This window comes from Harpia harpyja, chromosome 14 (genome assembly GCF_026419915.1).
Source record: "Harpia harpyja isolate bHarHar1 chromosome 14, bHarHar1 primary haplotype, whole genome shotgun sequence".
Lineage (NCBI taxonomy): Eukaryota > Metazoa > Chordata > Aves > Accipitriformes > Accipitridae > Harpia > Harpia harpyja.
Window position 1 is genome coordinate 7,500,771 of NC_068953.1, and position 25,595 is coordinate 7,526,365.

At 50.8% G+C, this 25,595-nt stretch overlaps 2 protein-coding genes across 5 annotated transcripts in view; one reads left to right on the forward strand and one right to left on the reverse strand.

The window, feature by feature from the left end:
- Nucleotides 1-403: 403 nt before the first annotated feature.
- ACSF2 (acyl-CoA synthetase family member 2) overlaps nt 404-25,595 on the reverse strand; it is a 37,868-nt gene continuing 12,676 nt past the window's right edge. For both annotated transcript variants that reach the window (XM_052808720.1, XM_052808721.1), the window contains exons 7-16: nt 25,074-25,169; nt 24,025-24,173; nt 23,318-23,409; nt 22,123-22,199; nt 3,308-3,415; nt 3,011-3,162; nt 2,396-2,537; nt 970-1,080; nt 712-780; nt 404-616 (exon numbers count right to left, since the gene is read on the reverse strand). In XM_052808720.1, the coding sequence (XP_052664680.1) occupies nt 566-616; nt 712-780; nt 970-1,080; nt 2,396-2,537; nt 3,011-3,162; nt 3,308-3,415; nt 22,123-22,199; nt 23,318-23,409; nt 24,025-24,173; nt 25,074-25,169 (1,047 nt within the window). In that variant the 3' untranslated portion in view covers nt 404-565. The remainder of the gene's footprint in view (nt 617-711; nt 781-969; nt 1,081-2,395; nt 2,538-3,010; nt 3,163-3,307; nt 3,416-22,122; nt 22,200-23,317; nt 23,410-24,024; nt 24,174-25,073; nt 25,170-25,595) is intronic.
- CHAD (chondroadherin) lies at nt 12,750-20,857 on the forward strand. Of its 3 annotated transcripts, none has more exons than XR_008238352.1 (4): nt 12,750-13,639; nt 17,286-17,449; nt 17,665-17,863; nt 19,865-20,857. XR_008238352.1 is itself a non-coding variant. In XM_052808724.1 (4 exons), exons 1-3 carry the CDS (start codon nt 12,860-12,862, stop codon nt 17,804-17,806), a joined length of 1,086 nt encoding a protein of 361 aa, XP_052664684.1. In that variant the 5' UTR covers nt 12,752-12,859; the 3' UTR covers nt 17,807-17,810; nt 19,865-20,857. The 3 variants fall into 3 exon arrangements, 2 of the variants coding, with proteins under 2 accessions (XP_052664684.1, XP_052664683.1); XM_052808724.1 differs by having other exon boundaries at nt 12,752-13,639; nt 17,665-17,810; XM_052808723.1 differs by having other exon boundaries at nt 12,753-13,639; nt 17,665-17,810; nt 19,868-20,857.

A 25,595-nucleotide genomic window follows, 5' to 3' on the forward strand; every position in this document is an offset into this window, starting at 1 on the left:
TTCTTCGGGGGTCAGAAGGCCCAGGGGACATGTGGGAACAGGGCGAGCTTTTCCAGCCAGCTTTAGGGAGCTCCTTCCCATGCCTTTGCACTCTCTAAAGTCCCTGCCCCTCATTTCAAGTTCATCAGCTGTGTTATATGACCTAGGAGTCTCAGCAACACCCAAGCACAGAAGGCATTCACCTACCCAGGGGAGCCAGACCAGGCTGTTATGACTTAAAAATACCAGTAAAACACCTACCAGCATCAGTTCAAGTCCTCTGAAATGGCTGCAGCCAAGTTGCTCAGAGACACACAAGATTTTAAAACCTTCATAAGGTCTTTCAGTAACCGGACAGAATTCCAGAAATAAGCATCCCTTCCTCACACCACAGTATTTCTGTTGGCAAAGAAACAAACCCAACTGGGAAAAAAAGGCGCTCTGTTTTATTAACTAAAAGTGCCATCAGCCTGATGTCAGGGAGAGAAGGTCTCCACTGCGTAGCCCAAGGCACAGGTGAAAAGCAGACGCAAAGCTGGCTGAAGCGGGGCTGATTTATCCTGGTTTTTGCTCTGCCTTCCCAAGCTCAGAGCTGAAGGTGGTTTTCCATCTGCTCCCTCAACTTGTATTTCTGAATCTGGAATAAAGTGCAGAGAGGAGGAGGAAGAGAGACTCAGACAGGAGACGGGACAGGAGGCCAGGGCTCCTGCCCTGCTCCAGCCCCTCTCTTACCTTGCCTGAGACGGTGAGCGGGTACTGACCCACAAACACAACGTACCGCGGGATCTTGAAATGGGAGATCTGGGAAGAGAAAACCAACCGCTACGCAACCTGCCGGGAACAGTGTTGCCAGCCCAGCTGGTACTACCCAAGCTGGGACTCCCAGGGCTTGATCCCCGGTTGCTCTAAATCCCTGGGCTTTCATCGGCACGTCCCCAGCAGCTGCCGGGTGTACTGGTCTGGCAGGGAACTGAGGACTGGGGGACCCACCTTCCCTTTGCAGAAAGCTTTAATCTCTTCCTCGGTGCAGTCCTGCCCAGCCCTCACTCGGATGCAGGCGCAGATCTCCTCTCCCATCCGCGAATCCTTCACACCAACCACCTGGTTGGGACAGATGGATGGCGTGACCCCTGTGGACTTCCCTCTCCTCCCACAGGGTAAATGTACTGGCCCACAGCACGAACCCATATCACAGGATGCTGGAGTTGTGGCGTGGGGCTGTGTAAAGGCAGTTTGAGCTGCTTGACCATCCCACCGGTGCTTTCTACACGACATCGAGCCCTCCTGGAAGGACTTCCCAACTGTTTGGCCAGAGGAAAAGTGGCAGAGCAGGCTGGGCATCCGGATGCCAGCACCTTCCTTCAATTTTGCTAAGTCACTGGAGTGAGGGCTGAGTCAGAGCAGCCAGACAGCAGCTCATCGTGGGTGCAACATGGACCTATCGTCCCTCTGTGTGCCTCTGCTTCCCCAAAAAAATGGGGCAACAGGTTTCACAACCAACAGGGAGACTTGGGAGGCTGCTGCAAGTGCTTTGGGATCTCCAGACAGAACAGCAGGAGAGGGATGAAGTTGAATTAAAGGATTATTTGAAACCCTTATAATCACAGATCTTCATGGATCACTGCCTGTGACACCAGGAGATGGGCTTCCCAAGCCTGATCTCTCTCTAAAGTTTGCTCACACTATTTCACAAGAGTCCTACTGTCATTCCCAGCCTTGAACTGGTATCTCAGAATCCTAGAGACACGTCGATCCTTTTGAGTCCAGAGGAGTGACATAAAGCCCTAGAAACTACATAAACAAGGCTGGTTTGCAACCCATCTGCACTGGGACTGTTCCAAGGAGAGATGCTAGCCTGGCACAGGCACAACACTGACTAAATAACTGGTTTATTTATGGGGAAACTTGTCTGGCACAAAACCTGGAGGAGAACAATCCCAGCAGATTGGGAGCAGCTGCTCGATGCTGCAAATCATTGCTGTCTTGTGAAGGGGTGAAACTAAGTCTCACTCCTCACCTCCAAGGACTCATTGGAGGAGTCTTTTTGGATTTAGGAGTTTAGTAATTAATTATGAGTAAAAACTGTCCTTTCAGACTGCTTTCCAAGTAAGCATTTCAGAGGGAGCTATGAAAGTGAACAGGCAGTTTAAAAACCGAAGAAGAATGACAGTCATTACTTTGCAGATGGTTGCTTTGCTGGTGCACGAGAGGATTGCCCGAACTGATGTGCCCCATGCCAGGAGCTCTGCCTGCCATGAGCCTCTCCTTCCTGCTTGCCAACCCATATTACACAAAAGTTGATGCTGAAAACAGGGGAAGACAACCAGGTCCCGAGCAGCATCCCAGCAGCTTTCTGTACAGGTTTCCCACCACAGGCACCATCGCTGCTCACTCACCCCACCTCCCTCCCGCTCACCTGGACCTCCTCAACCTTGGGATGGGTGTGGAGAAACTGCTCAAGTTCTGCTGGATAGATGTTCTCTCCTCCCCGAATGATCATGTCCTTGCAACGGCCTATAATTTTGCAGTAGCCATGTTCATCCAGGCTCGCAAGGTCCCTGCAACGACACCACACTCCTAGTCATGTCCCAGCTGGGTGGAAGAATGGCTGATGCTCCTACCCAGCCTGGTCTGGAGGCCAGGTCAGGGTATCGGGAGGATAACGGCTGAGATGCCACCTGAACACATGGAAGAGATCAAAGAGCTCCTGCTACAGCTGGACATTGCCATCGGCAGCGTCCACACAAAGATCAGGGCTCGGGGGGAAGCAATTCCTGCCCCTGCAGTGTACCCCCATAGCCCCTCCATAGCACCAGTAGTGAAGTGACTATCCCCGTCTCCAGGGGCACTTGGCACCAAGGGCTCTGTGCTAAAAGCTGTTCTGAAGTTTCACGGACAGATCAGAGGGCTAAATTGGGTCAGTTTTCCCTAGTTTGGAAATCACAGCCAAGGCACTCCTGTACACACCCGTCCCCATCCAGCATCACCGGGCAGGACAGATCAGGAGGAGCAAGGCTGTTTCCAGACTCACCCCGTCTTGTACCACCTCTCGGCAGTGACCACTTCACTCGTCTTTGCTGGGTCGTCCCAGTAACCCAGCATGACACAGTAGCCACGGATCTGAAGCTCCCCAGGAGTGTTCAGAGGCACAGACTGCCCTGTTTCTGGATCCTCAATTTTTGCCTGCAGTGGAAAAGAAGAAGAGCTTAGGAGGGGATGTCTAAGCCAAACATGATGGCATGCACCGACTCCAGCACCAGGCAGGGAGGATGGGCTGAGGTCTGCTGCAGGCAGAGGACCTGGAGCAGGTGGGGAGAGTCATGGTCACCTCTGTGTGGGGAAAGACGCATCCCACTGTCTCCGTTTTTCTGGCAATACTGTCATTGGGGAATCCCATGAAGGTGACAGGGCTGTTTTCTGTGGTCCCATAAGCAACCTGCAAACACAAGAAGAGACACATGCCTCAAGGGGAAAGGGGACTGCACAGCTCCAGGCATGGGAGAGATGAAGCTAGCGACAAGCACAGGGGAGATCGGGATGGGAGGAAGATGTTCTCACAAGTCACTCAGGTCACAGGCAAGCACTGCTCTCCTGGCCCATGGCTGGGGCTCTCCAGACACTTCTGCCAGAGAGTCCTGGAGAGACAGGAGCTAAAGCAGCACTGCACCTGCCTGCCACGGCCGCCTTCGCTTCCATCACTGTGCTCTGGACCCCCACCACCCACGACACTCTGGGTGTCCTGTACTTTTGACACCTCAACTGCTTTTCTTGGAGGACCCCAGAGTTTGCCCTCCTCTTTTTTAACCTGCGTCTCTCCAAGTTGACTCCCTGCCATCTCTGCCAGACACTGATCTTGCCTTGGTGCCCCTGCAGCCATCTACTCAAGGTGCCGAGTTCATCTCCTACAGCTCAGAGCACATCGGACATTGCTTTGGAAAAACCCTGGAGCCAGCAGTGGGCTCCTGTGGGAGACCACGTGTCCTGCAGCACGGCTGCTTGCTCCAGATCCTTTTGTGCAGACATCAGCTCCTGTAACCCTCCTAAAGGCATCACGAGGCTGCACAACGCTCGGCGCAGCTGCACTTACAGACCGAAAGCCTCACAGTAGGACAAAAGCTTCTCGCTGCTAAACCTCCCTCACCGCTAATCCCAACGGCAGGCTCTGAGTCACCTCAGCTGAAGGTCACTTCTCCTCAGAGGAAAATTCCAGCTCCTTATGCCCAACTCAGTGGCCTGCCAAGACAGCAGGAGCTGGGCAGGAGGTGCTCCGGGCAGCTCTGAGCTGCACCGAGAGCACCATCACCGGAATTGCTGCTTCATCTCCAGCTCTTGGGAGCTGTGTTTCAGTGGTGGGACATGCTGGAGCACTGCTCTGGTCTCTCTAACACGCTCAGCATGTTGTATGTCATCAGGCAGGGTTTCTCTCCCACCCACTAATGTCACTGGTAGCTGCTTTGCTGGCAGAGCACGGCTGGGAAAAGGCCAATGCAGTTCATTCCTTTCTCCTCCAGATCTTCAAAGGCTGACACGTGAGCAGCTCTGACCCACCGAATTGCAACAGGGCCCAACCATCTTCCTACACCCTTGGCACCCAGATCTGGGTCATGCCTTTGGAGCAAATGCCGAGGCTCCATCGCTGGCTGCAAGGGCACGTCTGCACAGTCAGGGCTTCTGCACGGCGCTCACCAAACTCCAGGCGCTGCACCCAAAATTAACGAGGGACTTTGCAAGGGACTACGAAGAGGCATCCTGAAAAAACATGCACATATCCTGAATGACCTATACATAATACTGGTGGGAGCACTTGGCGCTTTCTGCTGCTCGGGGCTGCTGAAGGATCTCACATTGGGCACAGTCTGTCATAACGGCTGATGCTCTTGTTTGACTACACCGGGGTCAGCGTGAATCTGAGATGGAGATTTGCGGGAGCCTCCTCTTAGCCAGGAATCTGGAGGAGATAGTCTCCAGGATGCTGCAAGGACCATCTGGTGCAAACTGCTCTGCTAGGAGCCTGGCAACCCAGAGGGAGCGACTGTAAATAGGCTTCTCCTACCAGACGCAATGATAGCTTCCCAGCCAGGGTGGAAACCTACAGCATCTAATGCTCAGACAGAATTTCTCTCCCACCCACTAATACGAGTCCTGTGGCTGGATCAAATGACTGACGAGACACAAATCCAAGATCTTAAACACTTATTAAAAATCCCAGCGCCTTTGTTTTTTTTGTTTTACTCTGTTGGATGAATTGCAATGTTGGTCCCAGGATCCCAGCCAAGCCCTGAGTCAACCCTTTCTGCCTCTCCGGGTCGCTCCAGCAGTTTAATTGGACACAGCAGCAGGCAGCTCCCTGGCAGGACGATGCTGCGGGTGCCGCGGCTCACCAGGCTCCTCCAGATGCCTGGCAGCCTGCCGCGTACCCCAAGCACTGGCTGTCCATGCCTTGGCCAGCGGCTTGTCCCCATAAACACCCTCACACCCTCAAGTAACGGGCTTTCCGACTCAGCCCAGAGAGCAACGCGGGTCTGAACCTCCAGCCTTCAGTCTGCTGCCCGATCGCTGCCTTCCCCTCCCAGCCTGCCTGCACTGGCACCGCTCTCTGCAGCCAGACACCAGGACATTGCTCCTGACCTTTCCAAGATAGCATTTCTCTCTTGGGATAGCGTTTTCCCCATCTGCACGCCCAGGACTGAGGCAGTGGCTGGAGCAAGCCCTCACACCAGCGCTGCTGTCCTTCCTGACCCTCATCTGACGCGTGGAGCATCCTTCAACGGCTCCATCGTCCCAGCCCAGCCGCAGCTCGTGATGCACGAGATGAAACAACGCTTCCACAAAACCCCATATACCAATTTAAGCTTGGAGATATCCACAAAGATTCATAGCTTTCAAGACCCAAAGGGACACTTAGCATCATCTAGCCTTGTCATCTGGTATAATTCAGGCCAGAAAACCTCACCCAATAATTTCTGCATCAGCTCCATAATTTCCACTGGAGCTATATCTAGTGTCAAAGCACAGCTTTTCAGAGGCAAGGAGTCCAGCTCGGACCCTTGGCTTTGCAAGAAGCTAAGAGAGTACAGAATATAATTGACTGTAAAGCCTTTTTTTACCGTGAGGACCACAAGTGACCCCCCAATGCCCAGCACGCGGATCAGTCCTGCCATGACAAGGACAGCTCCAAAACAAACTGCTGCCTACCTTACTCCTACTGACAAGAGATTCATTCTTGTGAATCCTAAGCCTCTGTCTAAACCGGGAATAAAAAGAACATCTTAGCAGAACTGTGTTTTTTAAAACACATTTCAAAAACATTTCCTGCTAGTGCTGTTTAAACACTGGCCACTGTGGAACAGGCAAAACAGCCCAAAGAAGGAAGTTTCTAAAAATTAAAAATAAAGTAAAAACAATCAGACTCCAGTCTTTTTAGTAAACATTTGGGAGGCAGACTGATCTGGTGGGAAGAGCAGGGACTCTTAAGACCCTGGGTTTTTCCCAACCGTGCCGCTTATTTACTGCATAACTTGGAACGAGTCGCATCAGCTCTCCGCTCCTCGGTTTTCCCCAGCATTCAACAGCAATAAAAACACGCACTTCCCTCCGCATTCTACTACTGCTGAAAGGCTGTGATGAAAAAGGCTGGTTTCAGTACCACCAGTACCCCAAGTGGGGTTATACTGGGTGGGACTGGAGCAGAAGGTCAGGGCTGCAGGAGGGCATGAGGTCCTTGGAAGAAACTCCCCTGGACCTGAACAATGCTCAGGGAGGATCTTCATGCCCCTTGTCACCACCCTCTGGTTATGCCACGCTGGAAGATGATGGCAGGGCTTGAACCACCAAACTAAAACCTACAGAAATTGAGCTTCGCTGAAGACAATATTGGCCTCAGAAAAAAGAAGCAAATTGACCATGAAATAATAGGGATTTCAGACTTCAAAGGGGGCATAATGAACAACAGAAAGCAGACTGGCAACCCAAGAGATGTGCTAAGGGACCTCTAAGAGGCCCTTTGAACCCCTCTCAGTGCAAGATGCCGGATGGATCTAATTATCCCTAAACCCGTGCTGAGTGGGTTGTCTGCCTCAGATATCTCCACCAAAGTCAACCCCAGCCCTTCCCTTCACAGCCAGCTCAAAATCATTCTCAACTGAGCAACAAATCTTCCCTCACTCAGCTGCTCACTACCAAGATCACCCTGAATTTTGCTGTCCTCTAGGGACAAGTGTCTCCTTGCTTTGGAGCCGTCCCACTATCCCAAATTATATTGGAATATTCCCTAACCTTTGGGTCAACTTTGCTGCTGCAAAAAACAACTTCTGATCATGTCCAGCCTATGTCACACCGAGATTTCATTTCTTTGCCCAGCAACAGTACCATCTTTGTGTCAAAAACATCAGGACACAAACAAGCAGGTCTTGTAGGACAAACCTCCAAGGGTGGCCACCCTGTTGGCATTTCTCCCCACCCGGAGAGCTGCCAGACAGTCCCAGTTTGGATGGGCCTTAAAAAGTTCCCCAAAATATCAGGTGCCCAAAGCACTGTCTTTGTGTTGTAGCACGCAATGGCTTTGCCTCAGGAGGAGGCCACTGCAAAAATGGCAACCCAGCTTGCCCGGGCCAGAAGCCTGCCGCTGAAAATGAGCCTCCTGTTATTGTACAGTCAGGACAAGCTGCTCCTCGTGGTCTGGAGTTAAAGCTGCCTCTCTTCTTTCCAGGCTGAGCAGAAGGCTTGAGGCTTGCAAGTATTTCCCCAGTCCTGCCAGCATTTCAGAAGCACTGCCCGGTGGCAACCAGCAAAGGCATGTGCAGTTACTTACTGGTTTATCCAAAGCTTGATAAAAGGTCTTTGCTATGTAATTAACTCCATCCTCCCTGGCGCTGGGTGCCAATGTATTTAGGAAAGGTGGAATGAAAAGCAAAAAGTGAGAGGAAATATGCAGAGACAAAGCGTCTTGCAAAGGTAGAAAACCACTGGTTTGGGGGTACCTGGATGCTCAAAGCTGCTGGAGAAGGAAACCTGGCAAAAACCTAGGGGCAAAGGTAACATCCCCACAGATTTGGAGAGCTCAGCTCCCACCAAAGACATGGCTGGAAGTCCAGGACCTTGTTGCTTCCACGGTGCATTTTAAATGTTCTCACAGCACATTCCCATAGCTTCTGCAGCTACTGAAACCACCTACTCGTCAGGTCTTCCCCAAAAATGAGGTGGGATGGGATGGGGAGGTCTCACTTTGGCCAAGGGCAAGTAGGGAAGTTGTCACCGTGTGGAGCCGATTTTCCATTTTGGGAACAGGGGGGACTCCCAGCTGGGGAGCATTTGGGAAAAATCAGAAGTCTTGCATGGATCAGTTGTGTTCTGCAAGGGAAGAAAGCTCCTGTCTTCTTCAGAGCCTGCAAAAGAGAGGACAGCAGCCCTGGGCAGAGCAGCGGGCTGCTGGGGGATGCCCGGTGCCTTGCAAGGTGGACACGGCAGGGCTGGGGCGAGGCAGCAAGGGCTGGGAGAGCTTCACAGGAGAGGCCAAGAGCATCATGCAGCAGCTGCTGGGATCAGACAGAAGGAAAGGGTGGGTGGACATCAACGGGGAGCCAAACTGGCAACATATCAATGGGTGGAGGCCGTGCTACAGTGGAAGAAAACCATCAGAAGGAAGGGGGTGCACCCATCACCACCTCCTCCAGCTCAACAAGCAGCCTGGGTCCCCACACCACAGTGAAGGGTACCCTTCAAGGATGTCCAATAGAAACGATAACTTGGGTCTGAACTCAGAGCCCCAGATACCACTGTCGCTGATGGGATACTTGCACATCACCAAAAGCCAGGGATTTCTCAGGTACAGCCTGGAAGCGGGGGGGACGGGACCCAGGAGATCCTCTGGGGCTCCTCATTGCCCACCCACCAGGTGTCCTCACACACTGCCTGGAGGGTGCTCCACGCTTGGGACAACCTCCCTGGGACACTGCAGAGCTTGCACCTTCCCCTAGCCTGCTCCCTCCCCAGCACCCAGTGCCAGGGGCTCAGCTCCGCAGGGCTGGTGCTGTGCGGGCTGTAAAGGGGGACAGCATGGGCACCCCGGGGCACCCCCCCAAGCTGCCTGAGCCCTCGCCTCCAGCCTGGACCCCAAGGCCAGCTACACCGGTGCCACTTCAAGAAGGTGATTGCTAGTGCGCACTGACATACAAAACTAGATCTGGATCCCCTTAAAAGCTACAGAATCAGGCTTAGGCAAGCAATGGAATATTTTCACGTAACGCACGTGCAGCTGTATTGATATACCAGAATTGGCAGTACTAACAAAGATTAAACATGGAAAAGACCATCTCCAATGTTGTATCAAAACAGCTCTGACCTGCAGCACCAAAGAAACACCCCAAATCTACATTTATACTGTTTTAAAAACTGTATTTATTTGCTTAGCCCACAATGCCTCCACGAAGGAGAGGAGGGGAGTCCAGCATCTGCAAATTACCAGGCCTCGGTAATGTTTGCAGAACTGTTAATCAATTAAGAAAGAGAGGATGGCAGGATAATCCTGCCTCTTCTGCGATGTCCTAGCAGCACCAGTCCCAGGGGACCTGCGAGGTAGGGGGCTGGACGGGACCCAGCTCGCTGCGGTATCCCACCGCAGCAGAGGGAACACCGACACTGCTGCCATTGTCACTGCCAGACTGCGAGCCACCCACGAGCGGGACCCAGGCAAGCTTTTGAGGATCGCTGGAAGTTTGCTGGCCAGTCGAGGGCTGCAAAACCCGGTGTGGGAAGACCAGACCCTGCCAGCAAGCAGCTCAAAACACAAACAGCCAGGAGCCCAGGGGCGAGGTGCCAGCTGCGGCAGATGCCAACCAGCTCCCACCACAGGAATGTGCTCACCGAGGCGTGGAAATCAAAAAACATTAGGGGAAAGAACTTCCTTTTATTCAACATTTGTGCCTGGAGAAATGGAGCTGAGAAGCAGACACCTTTCCCCCAGTAGCACTGCCCTGCTGCCACCCTACCACAGGACCAAAAATAACCCGGCATCCACCTAACCTCAGCTGCAGGCACTGGGCTGGCGGGAGCCCTTGGGGTAGGGACAGCTTCCCACCTTGCTCCAGCATCATCCAGCTACATCACGGCATCTTCACGAGGAAGCTATGGGTCTTACCCCTGTCCGCAGCCTGCCTGCTCCAGCCACAGCACACACATCCCTGCAGAGAGACCGTCCCCGTCCCCAAAAATCTGCAGTCTCCGTAGCAAAGAGATAAAGGGTAGAAGAAAGGGAAATTTATCCTCAGAGGAAGAAAGATGAGAAGATGGTTTGAGGTTTGGGCAGTATAACCTCTGAAAAGGGTCTTGTTCCAGAAATACACATGGGTGGGATGTATTTATGGATGAAGCTTGCAAGGCCCTCACCAGCTTTTTGCTCCAATCTGACCCACACTGGCAGAAATCACTGCAGAAGCGGTAAGCTGTTAGCGGGTATTTTTTGCAAGAGGATGGGAAAACGAAGTATCAGACATCAGCTGGACTTGGGGAGGGAACACAGATACACTGCCCAGCTTCAGTGTCCAGCACAAACAGGCTGGATTTTAAATCTCACCCATCAGTTGCTTTTGCAACTGTATAGCTGGTACATAACTGCAGGAATTGTTCATCAAATGATTACAAGTAAGACTAAGGTGGTTGAACCTGCTCAGAGAAAGAAAATAAATCAATCAGTGGATAGAAGACGATGCTTTAGAGGAATTTTTTTCTTTTCCAATCATTCACCCAGTTCCCTGTCTGAGCTTTATGAGCAGCACACACTTAAGGGGCACTGTCAGTCCTGATCAACCTGAAGAGACAAAGGAGGAAAACACAGAGGGTTCTTCTGTCTACCTTCTCTTTTGCTGTCTCAAAGGTCCTGTCTGAAGCACTCGAAGAGCTACTCCAGAGATCAAAGCACGTGCATGACCATTGCAGTGCCTACTGAATCAGGCACAAGCAAAAATACCATTGTTTTGATATAAGAGTTTTAAGTCCTACAGTAACTACAGTAGTGAGTCCTGCAGGAGGTCCCTCCAGCAGAAGCCTGGAGCTCCTATGGTCAGAGCATCTCTCCAGAGATGAGGCAGGAGAAGCACTTGGTACTGAGGCGAGTGGCAAGGCCCCAGCTGCTTGACAGCAGGACTTTGCACCTCAGGGCTGACAAACATTGGAAGCCTGACATGGCCTGGTTTGCACCGAGGGCCCACATTACACCATCATTTGGCCAACCCCACCTGCCCCACAGGCTCCCCGGAACCTACATTCACACCCCAGAAGCCCCTTTTCTCCCCCAAATTAGTCATGCAATGAAAACACCGTTCAGACTGACAGCTGCTGACCAGAGCGCGGGCTGCCAGGCAGTTTGCATAACATCGTCCGGAGCATGCTCGGCGGCGCTGGCTAATTCCTCATTGCAACAATGGAAAAACCCAGAAATCTCAGTGAATAAGCCAGTCTGTGTCCTAAGTCAGCCCTTGGATTTCCTCCCTTTCTTGAGCCTGTCTCGCCTCTGCAAAAGCTCCGCTGGGGCTCTGCAGCCAGCCTCAGGAGCAGAAATCTCAACAAGCTCACAGTTATGTGCTCAGCTCTCAGCTGTTTGCTGCGGCCAGGAACTGGCTGGAAATCAGTTCAAAATGTTCCACTTCCAAACCCCACCCCACAACCCCTGGATCTCTCTCTTCACACTCACAGAAGCAGGCGCTGGGGCTTTAACCGCTTTGCTTTAGCCTTCTCTATCGGGAGAACAAAGGACATCCCGTGTTGTTAATTCACCTTTCCCACTGCTACCCCAAGACAGGAGCCAAGGCAGACCCTAGTCCCAGCTCCAGCAGTGATTTCCTCACTTGGCTACCTCACCATCCCTTTACCACTGCCCACAGCTTTGTCTCCAGAGCCGCAGGCATTGCCATCCACCTCATCTGAGCCAGGCACGCAGCAGGGCACCATTGTCCAGCATTTCATATCCACCAGCCCATGCCCCGCTGCTTCCCCAGAGCCCCATGTGCCACTGCCCCATCTCTTCTTGGAAGGCAACAGCCACTGCTCCACAGTGCCATGGGCTGAGAAAAAAACCCAGACACAGGTCTCCTGACCATGACCATGGATGTGTCACACTCAACCGCTCGTAGGAAAAGACACAGCAGAAATTAAGCCTGTCTTTGCTCTCCCTTTCTTGGCCAACTCTTAGGTGCAGTCTAGATCTGGAAGTCTTCAAAAATTTTGCATTGCAAGAGCAACTACAGCGCTGTTGGCCTTTGGCATGACCCCGTATTGCTCCCATCTTCTCCCACCCCTCCTCAGGCAAACTCCTTTGAAATCAGCAAGACAAGACCCCCCAAAAACCTTCCTCTGATAACAGGACAAGGTGCTTCTCCCCAAACCAGCTGAGGCTAAATACAGCCCAGGAGCCTGCTGAAAGCTTCAGCACGAGGTGGCTGCGGAGCAGAGCAGCACTCCCTGCCATGCCGTTGAACCAAAACAGGTTGTTTTTCCCCCCACTGATAAATCTGGGCCCCGCTTGGCTCAGCAGGGACCAGAGAAGTTCCCCACAGAGCAGGTCTGCGTTTCTTCTTCCTGACCATTTGCCTCCCTGTTGCAGAGAGGAAAACTACCTCAGCACAGTCACTTCGGCAGTGGGGCCAGGCAGGACCGCGGACACTCCTCTGCCTGGTGCCAAGGGGTTAAGCTCACAGTGAGTTCCCAAAGCCAGTTGCTTCCAACTGGCTGCTGCCTGCGGTTTGTGGGAAGGGATTTTGCTTTTTAATAACATTATAAATAGGGCTGTGTTCAGCATGCTGCAAACCCAGTTTCTCTCTCTCCCACCCATCTCCCTCCTCCTCCTCCTGCTGCTTCTCTTCCCACCACACTAATTCCAGATCTGACCATGAATCGGTCAGGCTTCTTCCTCAGTGTCCTCAGCCTACTGGCATGTCTTGCCTCCATCACGCAGGCATGTCCCCCGAGCTGCCACTGTCACGGTGGAGACCTGCAGCACGTCATCTGCGACAACGCGGGGTTGCAGAAGATCCCCAAGGTGCCTGAGCAAACGCGGCTTCTCAACCTGCAAAAGAACAACTTCCCGGTCCTGCCAACCAACGGCTTCCGTGACATGAAAAAACTGGTGTCCCTGCACCTCCAGAGCTCACGGATCAAGGAGATCTCAACTGGAGCCTTCCGGGGGCTCAAGAGCCTGGTCTACCTCTATCTCACTGACAACCAGATCAGTGTCATAAAGCCAGGAGCCTTTGATGACCTCTCTGAGCTCACCTACCTGTATCTGGACCAGAATAAGATCCCAGACCTACCCAAAGGGCTCTTCTCTCCTCTTGTCAACCTCTTCATCCTGCACTTAGGCAGCAATAAAATCCAGGAGCTGAAACCAGGGGCCTTCAATGGGGCTAAAGACCTGCGCTGGCTCTACCTCTCTGACAACTCCCTCACCAACCTCCTGCCTGGGGCCCTGGAGGATGTAGAAAACCTCGCTGTCCTCCACCTGGACAAGAACCAGCTGAGCAGCTATCCTGTGAGCGCAATGAGTAAGCTGAGAGTGCTGGAGGAACTGAAGCTTTCTCATAACCCCATTGAGGTCATCCCCGACAATGCCTTCCAGTCCTTCGGGCGTTACCTGCAGACACTCAACCTGGACAACATGAAACTGAAGAAGGTGAGTCTCTTGCCATTTGTTCCAGATAAGAAACACAGGGCTTCTCCTTTACAAAGCCCTCGCTTTGCTGTCCCTCCCTTGCAGAGGAGAGGGGAGATGCAGCTCTGCAGGCTCCACAGACAGCGAGGCACAGGCCAGCTAACACCCCTGACATGGCCCAGACAAGGGATGAGAGAGTACTCCACCCTTCTGTTGAGTTATTTTATGCAAAACCAAATTGTCTGGAGCTGATCAAACTCCTTGGAAAGACAGCACATTCCCTCCCAAGCTGGAGGTGACATCAGTCATTAAGAAAAGTATTTGGGGTGCTCCAGGACAATTAGCAACCTTCCATCATCCCAGACACAAGGCGTGGGACGAGAGGCGAGCGTCTGCCTCGTACTCAAGGGACTGAAGGGCACTGCCACCTTGCAGAGCTGACCTGCTCTACCTCCTTCGTTCAGCCTGGGTACCTGTTGTAGGTTGGGAGGGGGAGACTCCTCAGGAGGGGCTGTGAATAGCAGCGGTTTCTTACCCACGCCTTGCAGACAGGTAGGCATACGGACCTTCACCTTCACCTCCCCCCGTGCCTCCCAACTTTACACATCACAAAGAAAGGTTTGTTTATTGATGCTCTCTCAAAAGGAACTCTCGCAGCATCTTACAAAGGGGCCCTGTTCCCACTGGAGAGGAGGAGGGACATTCAGGTAGCCCGAATGGCAAAACAACCCCCTCCTCCTTCCGGGAGAAAGCATGATCCATAGGCAGGAGCATCACACTCGGGGAATCACTTGCATTAGGACCTCCAAAGTGCCAGGCAGTGCAAGAACAGAAACAAGCACGGTGCAAGAGCAGCAGCACCCTGTTGCAGCCTGATGACCTAGGTGCACCCCACGGGGCTGGAAGGGGAGGGTGCTGCAGCTGGAGCAGAACAGTTCTCCCTGGGATGATGCTTTGCCAGGAAGCCCAAAGACAAAGGGGCATCCAGGTAAGGCAGGCTAGGACTTCACAGAAAAGCAACACCCCTCACATGCAGGAAGATGTGATGAAAAAGAGAATTCCTTAGCAACAAAGAGCAACTCAGAGTGTCTCACAGGGATGAGCAGGTCACCTGAAAGCTACCAGGAATAGAACACACCAGAGTCTTCAAGGGGATATAGAGTCCCAAAATGTTCAAAAACTGGAATTACAGCTTTCCCAGGTGGAGAACAACACTACCTAAACCAGCTCGGTAGCACTCAGTCAGTATTTAAGTCCTTGTCCACTCCCAGCACTAACCTCTCCAGGAGGTTTACTTACTCAAGCAAACTCAACACTTGAAAACAATCCACTGACCTCTCTAGGCAAGACCTTAGACGTGCTGTCACAGCACTTTGGTAGACTCAGTTTTAAGGCACTTTCACCATGTGCAAGTCAAAAATTATAGCTTAAATGTTGTACCAGCTGTAAATACATCAGAGTCCCAAGTTATACATTGAAGAAATGAGACTAACCCATGATGCTGGGGTGCTCAAGGGAATTAAGTGTCCTTGGATTGGCCAAAAAGCAAGGGTTAACGATTCTAGCCAGCAAAAGGCTTCCTTCTTTTCAGTGACCACCTGTGGACAGGACCTTTAAAGGCTCTTCTGCGGCCAGATGCCTCCTTTCCTCCCCAACAGCCCAATAAGACACCAGTAAGATATGGGGTCAGCACTAACAGGGGTGGCTTCTGCAGCTTTAGGGCTTGCGTTCTTTTTCAGGGAAACAAAGCTCCCACCCCAGCTCAGAGTTTCCTCTTCAAGTCCTCAAAGGCCTCATATCCAAACAGCCCACGCACGAACTTTGCACTGCTAGGAGACATCTAATCACAGAGGTCTCACGACCTAGGAAATCACCACTAAATACTTTAAATGCCACTGGCATCTTGACTGCAGCTCTTTCTCCTTCACAAAAATACTGTCCTTAGCTGTTCCCTGCATGGCTGCAAGATTTTTAAAGCCAATCAAGTGCAAAATCCTTCTACACAAACCTATCCCAGCCTATATTGCACTTGAGCAGAATGAGGAGAGCCCTTGGGCTGCTCTGCAGCTCCAGCACAGAGCTCCCCTTCCCCACCAGCATCACAGACCCATACCAGTCACCTGCAGGGCTGCGTCATACGGGCCAGGACCTACCACGTACATCAACATGAAACCAGGCAATGCAGATCCTGGAAGCTTTACGTACATCCCTCTCTGCGTATTTATTGCAAAATAAATTGCAGCAGCGATCCTCCATCTAAATAAGGGAAAAAATCACCCATTTCTTTACAAACGCATGCTCTGGCAGGCAACGCAGCAGCTGTTACCAGCAGATGCGAACTGTTCTCATGGGGCTGGGAGAGGAATGAGCAGCTGAGACAGTACACCACTGTCCAAACCAGAACATGGCCAGGCTACCGCCCCGCTGCATGGTGTGCCAGCATCTCTCTGAGTAGCTCCACTATCAGCACAGTAAAACCTACCAAGGTCAGCTCAGTTTTAGACCACAGAGGCCAGCACCGCTGACTGTCCAACAGTTACAGGACCCTGGGAGTCTCTTAGCTAAGCTCTAATCCTATCCAACATTGCTTAATTTGGAAGATGACAAAAGTTCACAGCTTAAAATAGTGCATTTCCTCTGTCAAGCTTTTCAGCTTAGAGAGCTTGAACACACCCTGATGGTCCTGTCTGAAGTGCAAGCTTCTGGTCAGAAATGGGAGCACAGGTCCTTGACTGGGGGGCTTCTGGTAGACCTGGTGAGTCTCCTCTCCACCCTTTTGAGAAAGCTTCCCCCCCCCCCCCCGCTTTGAGAAGGGGAGAAATGGTTTGTCATAGCCAAGAGGAGCTTTGTGCTTTGTCAATGATCCCCTCTCCAATTCATCACTGCCAAGGAAGTTTGTGTTGAGGGGTTTGATTTCAAGAAGAAACTTTCCAACCTGAGTAACTGTGGGCTGAAGAAAGCCAGGGAGGAGGCCTCAGGGAAGAGAGGAGAGGGCTGAGGAGCCGGGTCTACAGCCTCTCTCCTCTCTTTGGCAGCTTTTTTAAGGGAGGCTCTCCCTTAAAGCCTGCCTGTTAATCGAAAAAAGACAAATCTTGCAGCATCCTTTGCAAACAACCCACTGGAAATGAGAAAAAACGGAGGAGGTTGAGGTGCTGGAAGCCTGCCTCTATTTCTACACTGCTCAGATGCCAAGTGTAACTTTCCACTTGGAGCCCCCGGGCACTGCCAAAGTCTACAGCCCCTTCAGACGCCACAAACACTCCCTCCTTCAGCCATTCCAGGACAGGCAAGGCAACAGGCACTGGGAGGATTTCCAGCCTTGGAAAGGAATACACCCAGAAAATATCTTCATTTAGAATGGAGAAGTATGGCTCAAAAATAAAGAGGGCTGCCAGACTTCACTTTATTTAGGGATGTGGCTGCAAAGACAATCCCACATGGATTTGGGACGTAGCTCTCTTCAGGCAGAAGACTTCATCACCCATGAGCCCACCAGCCTGACATCTCTCTCGGGTGTCCAGGGCTTCCAGCAAGCCAGGACCGCCCCCTGCTCCTCTCCTCTTGCTCCCTCCATGCTTACACCACTATAAGCCTTGACCAGAGGCACTCAGGTGTGAAGTCCCCTTCCCTGACTCAGTGTTCCTCACCGTAAACCTTTGTGCTTTAGTTTGCAGACAACGCATTCGCCGGTGTGACCGTGCTGAAGACCGCTCACCTGGAGAACAACCGGCTCACCCAGCTGCCCCGCAACTTCCCCTTCGACAAAATGGAGACGCTGACGCTCTCCCGAAACGCCTGGCACTGCAACTGCCAGCTAGCACATCTGCGCAAGTACGGCACCACGTGCCCCTTCCCTGCCCTCCATTCCCTGGGGTCTCCTCGGATGTGTGTCCCCCCCGAGCTGTGCCAGGCAAGAGGAGGGTGCTGAAGCCTGTACACATGCTCAGCAGCTCTCTCCCCAGCCCTCTCCACTCGTGGTGCGAGCGATGTCCGTGGTGGTTTGTGCCTTTTGTAAGCTCCCCATCTTCTTTCTCCCCGTGTCCCAGGTGGCTGAAGGGCAATCGCACCCGTACTGATGAGACCTGCTCTACGCCCGCGCAGTACCGGGGGCAATCCATCAGAGACACCCCGGCCCTCCGCACCTGCAAGCTCCCCACCAAGAGGTCCAAGAAGGGAAGCCACCATTAGACACGTAAGATGGTTCACTTTTAGTCAGACCTACAGCAAACCCTGATGCCGCCAAAGGTATGGGGACTTCTATCTCTGACTTCAGTGACATTAGGGTTTGGCTCAAAACAGCTCATCCATTCACCCGCCGATGCCTCTGCTCAGAGCTGCTCCATCTCCTGGCAATACTGGGCTCCACGGGCTCCCGGAGCAGAGAATGTGCCTGGAGCATCAGGGATGGAGTCACCCCTGTAAAACAAACATGGGGCTAAACACAGGCCTGGGGCAGCAAGTAGGGGTGAAATATGTAATTAAGTGTCAAAACAAGGGTGGACTTAGCCCACTCTTACCCTGAGCTGGGATCATACACGCTTTACTGTTCTAAATGATCAGAGATGCTCATCCTTTTGCCCTAGTAAAGGTCCTCCGGGTCTGGTCTGAAATCCAGGGCAGGACATTGCTGGGAAATCTGGCCCCAGGCTGCCCAGCCCATAGGAAAATAGACGTCTTCCATAAGGAGCAGTTCTCAGTCAAGCACCTGCCTTTCAGCAACTACAATTCCCATCCAAGACACTCAGGTACTTAAAAACAAGGGCTGATGCCTTCAAATGAGTGTCCCAGAAGAGGAGGTTCAAGACAGCAAATATTCTTTGAATAAAGTGTTCTGGGCCAGAAGGTGATTCAGAGACAGGGCTGACTTTCCCTTGAGCAATGAGCTTGCTGACATCTACCAATCCAAACACCAACTGGGAAAACCTATCACACAAACACCTTCCGCAGCTGGAAACTACCAAGAGCATTAAATTCAGCATGCAGAGTAGCAAAAAAGCCACAACTGTCATCACTCCATCCCAAGCGTTTTACTTTTCCCCATCCCAGGAATAGGTCTGGAGCTTGTACAGATTCCAAAGGGCTTTGGATGAGCCTGCAAGTTTGTAAGCTCTTGAGAAAGGGACCTTTGCTCATTTGTTAAGTAAAGTGCAGTGACCCTGCACTGCACTGTACGAACGAGGGTTGTCACTGTGCCCCTTCATAACAGAAAGGACGAGACAGAATTCCAAAGCCCAGCTATGGCCATTTGGTCCCCAGTTCACTAAGGGTATGCATAACAGGATGGAGAAAATAAATTTATGACCAAAATGTCAGGGATGATGCCAGCTGCTCTGCGCCTTCCTAAAGTGGTTATTTCTCTTACAGTGCCAGAGGTTTTATGGATTAGAGGTGGAAATACCAGTCGTTCCATATAGGGCGGGTAAAGTTCCGCTCTAAGGATGGAAAAACTTCAGTTTTCTAAACCACAATACTTAAATGTATTTTATTTACAGGTCTGGCCCTTCTTAACCTTCCTCTCTCCCTGCCTGAACTCAATTCCAGTTCACTCCTCCATGGTGAGAGTAAGAAAACCATGACAATAATACCTGTTTTTTCCATAGCACCTTCCATCCAACTCTCTCAAACAGGTTTACAAGCGTTAAGTGAAAGAGAAAACTATTTATTCCTGTCTTGCAGAAGACAAAGCTTGGTACCTTCAGGCGCCAGTGCCAAAAAGCAGGCACACAAACCCACTCCAGCGTGGTGAGCATGATTTTAAGGAATATGAAGTACCTCAGACTTCATTGCGCGCCTCTTGAGAGCCAGGCAGCTTTCTCAGATGTCAGCTCTGGGGGTCTGTATTTCAAGAATGACCAGTGACTTAGGTCACTGACCACATTTCAGATGAAAAGCTGCTTGGAAGTTTCTAAAAATCTACCTGCCCTGGATTTTCAGAACCAGAGCACCAAAATAATTCACTACCCTTGAAAATTTTGCTCTTGGGTTTCTTCCTTTATGAAGGAAGCGCTCACTGACCATCAATGCTCTGGGTGAGATACTCAAGAGTCACGTAATGAGTTGGCAGAAGAGGTCAGAGACAGGAGTAACCCATCTCCTCTACTGTGGGAACTCATAATGGCTCCTTGACTCCTAACTCTTCACTTTCAAGTATGGGCTTCATTCGCTCACTGTAAAAATAAGCAGACAAATGCTAGATCTGCTTGAAAAATCCCCTTAAACATGTGGCCTTCTCTTTTTTTCCCCTAGCAGGCCCTGGTATGGCCTGTCCTGGTGACCGGTCACTTCAACCATCAGAAAACTACTGACTTCTGAGTCCTTCCTTAAGCTTCTCCTACCTGTCAGGAAACATTTCTGATATATCCGACCACCTCCAGCCTCCTCCAAATCCCCGCTTCTCTGCTGATCGCAGGATGGAATCCACCTTTTCAATCTTTTCCAACATCTATATATTTTAAAAGAGGCATTTTTAAAAACTAAACTATGCATGACCGTACTAAGACAAGCTAACCTAGATCCTGCCGGTAAAACACAGTCATCTTTCCCAGAGGCAACATAACCCACATCCCCGATCAACCAGTTGGTCGCTGTCTCTCCCTTTCCAGTGGAGTGGAAGCAAGCGGGAAGGTAGGAGCATCCCTCCCCCAGCTGCTTGATCAGGAAAATTGGTCTCAACCCATGCAAAGACACTCCTCTGCCTTCCCACGGAGGGGGTCCCTGCAGGCCAGGGCTGAGGGGGATAGGTGAAGCAAAGACCAAGAACCGGTGGCCCCGAGACCGAGCTGCCCTTTCACGCCAAAAGGCAGCAATCTCTCTAGGTTGGCCAGAAATCCTTTAAGTGAAGCAGTACTGGGAAACCCCAAAACTGGAGCCATCTGAAGACTGGATTCCCTCCCACTCTGTGGGGTCTACTAAGATGCATGTACATCCGAGAGGAGAAGGTGTGCGCCGTGCAGCCTGGCTTGGGCACCCCTCCTCTTCTCTCTGCCCATACTCCCGAGGATCTAGCAGGACACCAGGATGACTGTGGTTTATTGTCATGGCTATTACAATACCACAGTTGCAACTTAACTGTGTTTTTTAATCCTAAAGAGTTATATAAATATATGTATATTTATTCCTCTGTAACTGAGTGTAAATGACCTTTAAGAGGATGAAAGCTCCTCTGTCTTCTATATAGAAATCAAATTGTATATTTTCTTATGTACATCTTCTGTATAAAGCTCTTGCTGCAAAGATGAATTCAACAAGTCTCCCTGTGTCTGTCTGAGGGCTGGGGGATCAGGAATAACACGAGACCAGTGGTACAAATATAGACTTAATCCTCTTTATCCTATGGGCAGAGCAACTGTTTGGGAGGGTTTTAGTCTTTCTCTCTCTCTCCAGAGCAGGAACATGTGACACCTAATGAGTCCTGGGCACTTGTAGTATTGTCCGAAAATATTTTGTGAGGCCAAACACAAGCCTACTATAAAAATAGGTAGCTGTCACCTGACAGAGTCCGGTCAATGGCACCAGGGCTGTCCCTGGTGTTTTCAGCTCAGCATTAAGAGCATCATATCCAGGAAAAAACCCTGGCTGCCTCCGAGACGGCTCCAGGACAGATGCCCTGGCCTCCCCTGATCCGCGGCAGAGCACACAGTCATCCCTGTAAAACCCTGGTGCGGTCCAGGTCTGCCAACAATAACACGCCTAATCTGACTCCCAGCCCCGCATGTTTATCCATCACAACAGACTCAGCGTTTGCAAGCAGCGTGGCACCGAAGTTATTTCCTTTAAAGTAAAACAAAAAAGTCCTTTTTTGGCTCAGCCATACACTCACAGGCACACACATGCAGATGGCAGGACCTGCTTACGAAACGTGTCACCTGGAGTGCCCCTGACCCCCTCCGCACGCAGGACATGCTGATGCTCTTGCACAGGCCAAAGGTGCAGGGACATGCAATGGAGCAGCAGCACGCGTGCTCCGACACGCGCTACCCTTCTGGCAATGCAAGCCTGGCGCTGCACGTGTGGATGGTGCCGTTCCCACGTTCAGATTCAAACACATAGCATGCAACAAGGTTTTATATCTGCATGCAGGCCAGGATGGTGAAAGAAATCTGACAGCTCTGCAGCAAGATGAACACATGCACCCACCCACACCAATACAAACCAGGAACGCCTCTTCCATAATCATTCATCCTTGCAGCATGTACAACAGAAGGGTTTATAAAAGCTTTGAAACGCACCAGCAGAAGCTCAGTTTACGACACTGAATGCAAAGTCTTCTCTTACAAATCTTTCTCCCCAGACACCCCACCAGCAACCAGGCAGAATCCCCCTTCTTCCTCCCAGCCCCTCTACACCGTCACTCCTCAGCCTGGCCTCACACCCACGGTCCCATCACGCCCGATCCCAGCAGCTCTGGCACTGCTGGGTACCGCTGCGGTGCAGAGATGTCCAAACTCAGGGTCTCACCACAACCACCACCACTTGTAGCTCTAGTCACAGCAACCACAACTCACCACGATCTCCGGCATGTGCATCTTGGTGATAATCATCTTTATGATCTCAGGGGGAACAGGAGAACCTGCAATGATTCCTGGAAGAAAGAGGAAAAGATGACCTTCTTGGAAACCATCTATTTATTCCCAGGAGCGGTCCCTCAGAAGGTTCTGCACTCCAAGATTTAAATGCTGGCAAGATCTTTGGGATACACTGGTTCCTGTCAAAATACTTTTCTATTTTTACGGATACAGGTCCTAGTTATTCTAGAAGAAAACGCTGCAGCAAGGCCAGTTTGCCTGAAAGAATTAAGGGTTGGCAGAGTTCACTCGTTAGGAAAATAAACTCTATAGCACAAACCTAGTTCAAGCTGCAGTTCCCAAAAAGGGAAGATTCAGAGCAGAAAGAGGCACAGATTTTTAGCAGGACAAACACACCCATTGATCATCACCACCATAAAACCAAAAACCTTTCCTCCTGCCTTGCACAGAGCAGCCCTTTTGGGAAAGGGCAGATCACATTTTCACCTGTTCTGTCCTAGGATGACAGAGCAAAAGAGCAGGGTAATATATAGGCTTTGCTGGGGAACAAGATGAGACAGGATCATTTTTCACATAGCAGAGATGATTAGGTAATCTGCTTAAACGTTTCTTTATGCTCCAGCACCATCTTCTCTCTGTGCTGTTATTGCCTCAAAAGGGCTGGCGACATCCCCATTTCGGCTCAGCTATTCCCGAGGCTGTCTGTGACAAGAGAGAAAGTTCCAGCACACGTTATCACACCCTCTCCAGGATTTAGATGAATGACTTCAAAAACAGGCAGGAAACTTGAGGTCAGAGAAATCACAGCGTGGCTCTGCTTTAGGGACTGCACCAGCCTAAAGCACACAAAGCATCTGCTGCCACACGGTGGTGGTTGGTGAGACGCGAATCGAACAAAACCAGGCTTCCCAGCTCCCTGACCTAGCAGATAAAACAGAAAGGTCCTTCCCCAATCTGCTTTGAGATGAAAGAAATCTTAAAAATGCATAATTCTTGAAGGAAACCCCAAGGAAAGGAAACGTAGCATCAAATTAACAGTGAAACACAAGGGTTGTACAACTAAACTCTTCCCTCCCGTTGAGCGATTTGCTCACAAAGCTTAATACAGCCTCCCAGCATGGAACCAGTAATATCCAGTTTCTCGGGATTCTTCCATTTGAGCTGTCAGACTTACCTCCCCGGAGAGTTGACAGGTCGTAGGAGTCAAAGTCCGGCTGGGAGAGCATGTCTATATACATGGTTGGTGTGCCGAATACAAACGAGCATCTTGAGGAAGGGGAGAGAAAAGGCAAAGCTGCAGAGAGCTGGAACGGGGCTCAGCCCCAGCTCAGCACCCCATCCCATCCCATTGCGCACGGGGCTGCGGAGCAGCAGCACGGAGGCAGGCACAGCAGACATGCTCTTCATCCGTGCACGTATACATACGGATGTATAAAAATATATATGAATATATATATGTGTGTATTATGCAGACACAACGATAGCTCTTTTGTTTTACAAGCTGCACGTGAAGAACAAGCTGGAAACGTAACTATCTCAGCAGCAGAGCTGGACTTGGAGAAGGAGGGCAGGTGGTTAGGTGTAAAAACACACCAGCCATAGCAAACTAAGACACCACTACGCTTTCCAGCCAAAGCCCTACAGTGACCTGAAGGAGCCCTTATTTTGGGGAAAAGCGAAGCATGACAAACTCCCAAGCATAGCTGAAAAGGCAGGATTTAGGCTCCTGAAGTGCCTGTGCAAGTATGTGCACCAGCAAACCTGCCTCTCCCATCGCGGGAAGGAAGAGCGCGAGCAATGGCCTGGCAGGCGAGACAAGGGGAGGACGCATCGCCGCGAGGCGATGAACTCCTCTGTAGCAAGGCACGAACAAACTCTCACTTCTCTCGAGACACTGCCTCCAGTACAGCCTTCCCCTCGAAACTCGGCGATGAGAAGACGCAGGAGGACCCGTGCAGAGCCATCACCATGCAGCCTCCTACCGACGCCAGGCAATGATAGAGGGGCACGGGCAGACCAACGCGACAGTCCTGGGATCAAGCCAAAGACAACAGTGAGGAGAGGAGACCTTCCAGTCCGTGACTAGCCCCTCTCACTGCTGGAGCTCAAAGATCTGAACGGAGGAGTTTTCCCCAATTCATTTCATTGCCGGAAATCTGACATTCATCTGTGTTCCCATTAGGTGGAAACATGACGCCGATGCTTCCTGCCTTTAATAAAAATTGGTTTGGGAAGTTTTCAATGTCAGAATTTCATTCTGTAATTCTGCAATGTCTTGTCTTTGCTGGACTTTTTGCTCTGGTATTGCTTACACATTATTTTGTGATATGCCAGAAAAGAAGAGCGGTAGTGCTGTGACAGGCATGAAATATGCAGGAACCGGCACATGCTATTAATTTTATTTTGTTTTTAAAAACACCAAAGGCTCTGAAGACTGATTGAAACAACCCATCTTTTTTTCTGGATCAAAGCTGTTGTGTTAGAAATAACTACTTCAGAACTTCAAAAGAAAGTATTTGCCTTTAACAATTTTTAAAAGGAACTACAAATAGGAAGGTCAAATCCTGATAAGAGTAACAAGACTGTATACATGACATCAAACAAAGTCATGTAAAATAAATTAAAACTTCATTCAACGTAATTCAAAGCTAACATCCAGAGTCTTGTAATTATTTGAAATGAGTATTCACCAAAATGAAAAGTGATTAATTTCACAATTTTCCCCCCAAAAAAGGCATCTTTTTTTTTTCTCCAAAAAAACTTCACATGAAACTAAAATGGAACATCAATGAAATGAAAAATGTTACACACGAGCATCCCTCAGTGTCATTTGTAGCAAAACATCCTGCCCTTCTGCTGAGCAAGCACCAACGCTCTCCACGCACGTGGTCTCTCTGACCACCCCAAACTGTGTTCCGACAGAGACCCACCTGCTTTGTGATCCCCAGCCTCAGACCGATCAGGTTGGCATTATTCACAATGTTCCTGTGAGAGAGGGTGGCTCCTTTGGGGCTTCCCGTTGTCCCCTGAAAGACACAGGGCATTATGCAATGATGCCACCCTTCCCACGGATGAGCTATGTGTGCTCTCTGGGGCAATTTCCCTGGCAGATTCTGGGGTGATCGTGCACTCCATTCAGTCCTGGGAGACTGTATTTTCTTCTTTAACAGCATCTTAATCCCAAACCACACAAAAAAATGGTCCAACTTCAGTTGGACACAATTCACATGACACCCTCTCATCTCCATCAGCCCTTGACAAAGGGCTGAGCATCAAGAATGGAAGAAGTAAGGGGAAATGCTAGAACACTTCCTCCATCCTACAGGAGGAGATGGAATCAGGGCTTGGTCTCAGAGGGCAGAAGGCAAAGGAAACGGGATGCTCAGCATCGCACACATCTTTCCCTGTGTCCCCAGCGAGGAACCCAACCACAAGGCATGGAGCAGACAGAA

Excerpts from the sequence above, each read along its gene's own strand:
- CHAD (XM_052808724.1), top strand. The coding sequence starts at position 12,860 with ATGAATCGGTCAGGCTTCTTCCTCAGTGTCCTCAGCCTACTGGCATGT. Across the intron at positions 13,640-17,285 it reads ACAACATGAAACTGAAGAAG|TTTGCAGACAACGCATTCGC; the intron begins GTGAGTCTCTTG and ends TTTGTGCTTTAG. Across the intron at positions 17,450-17,664 it reads CAGCTAGCACATCTGCGCAA|GTGGCTGAAGGGCAATCGCA; the intron begins GTACGGCACCAC and ends CCCGTGTCCCAG.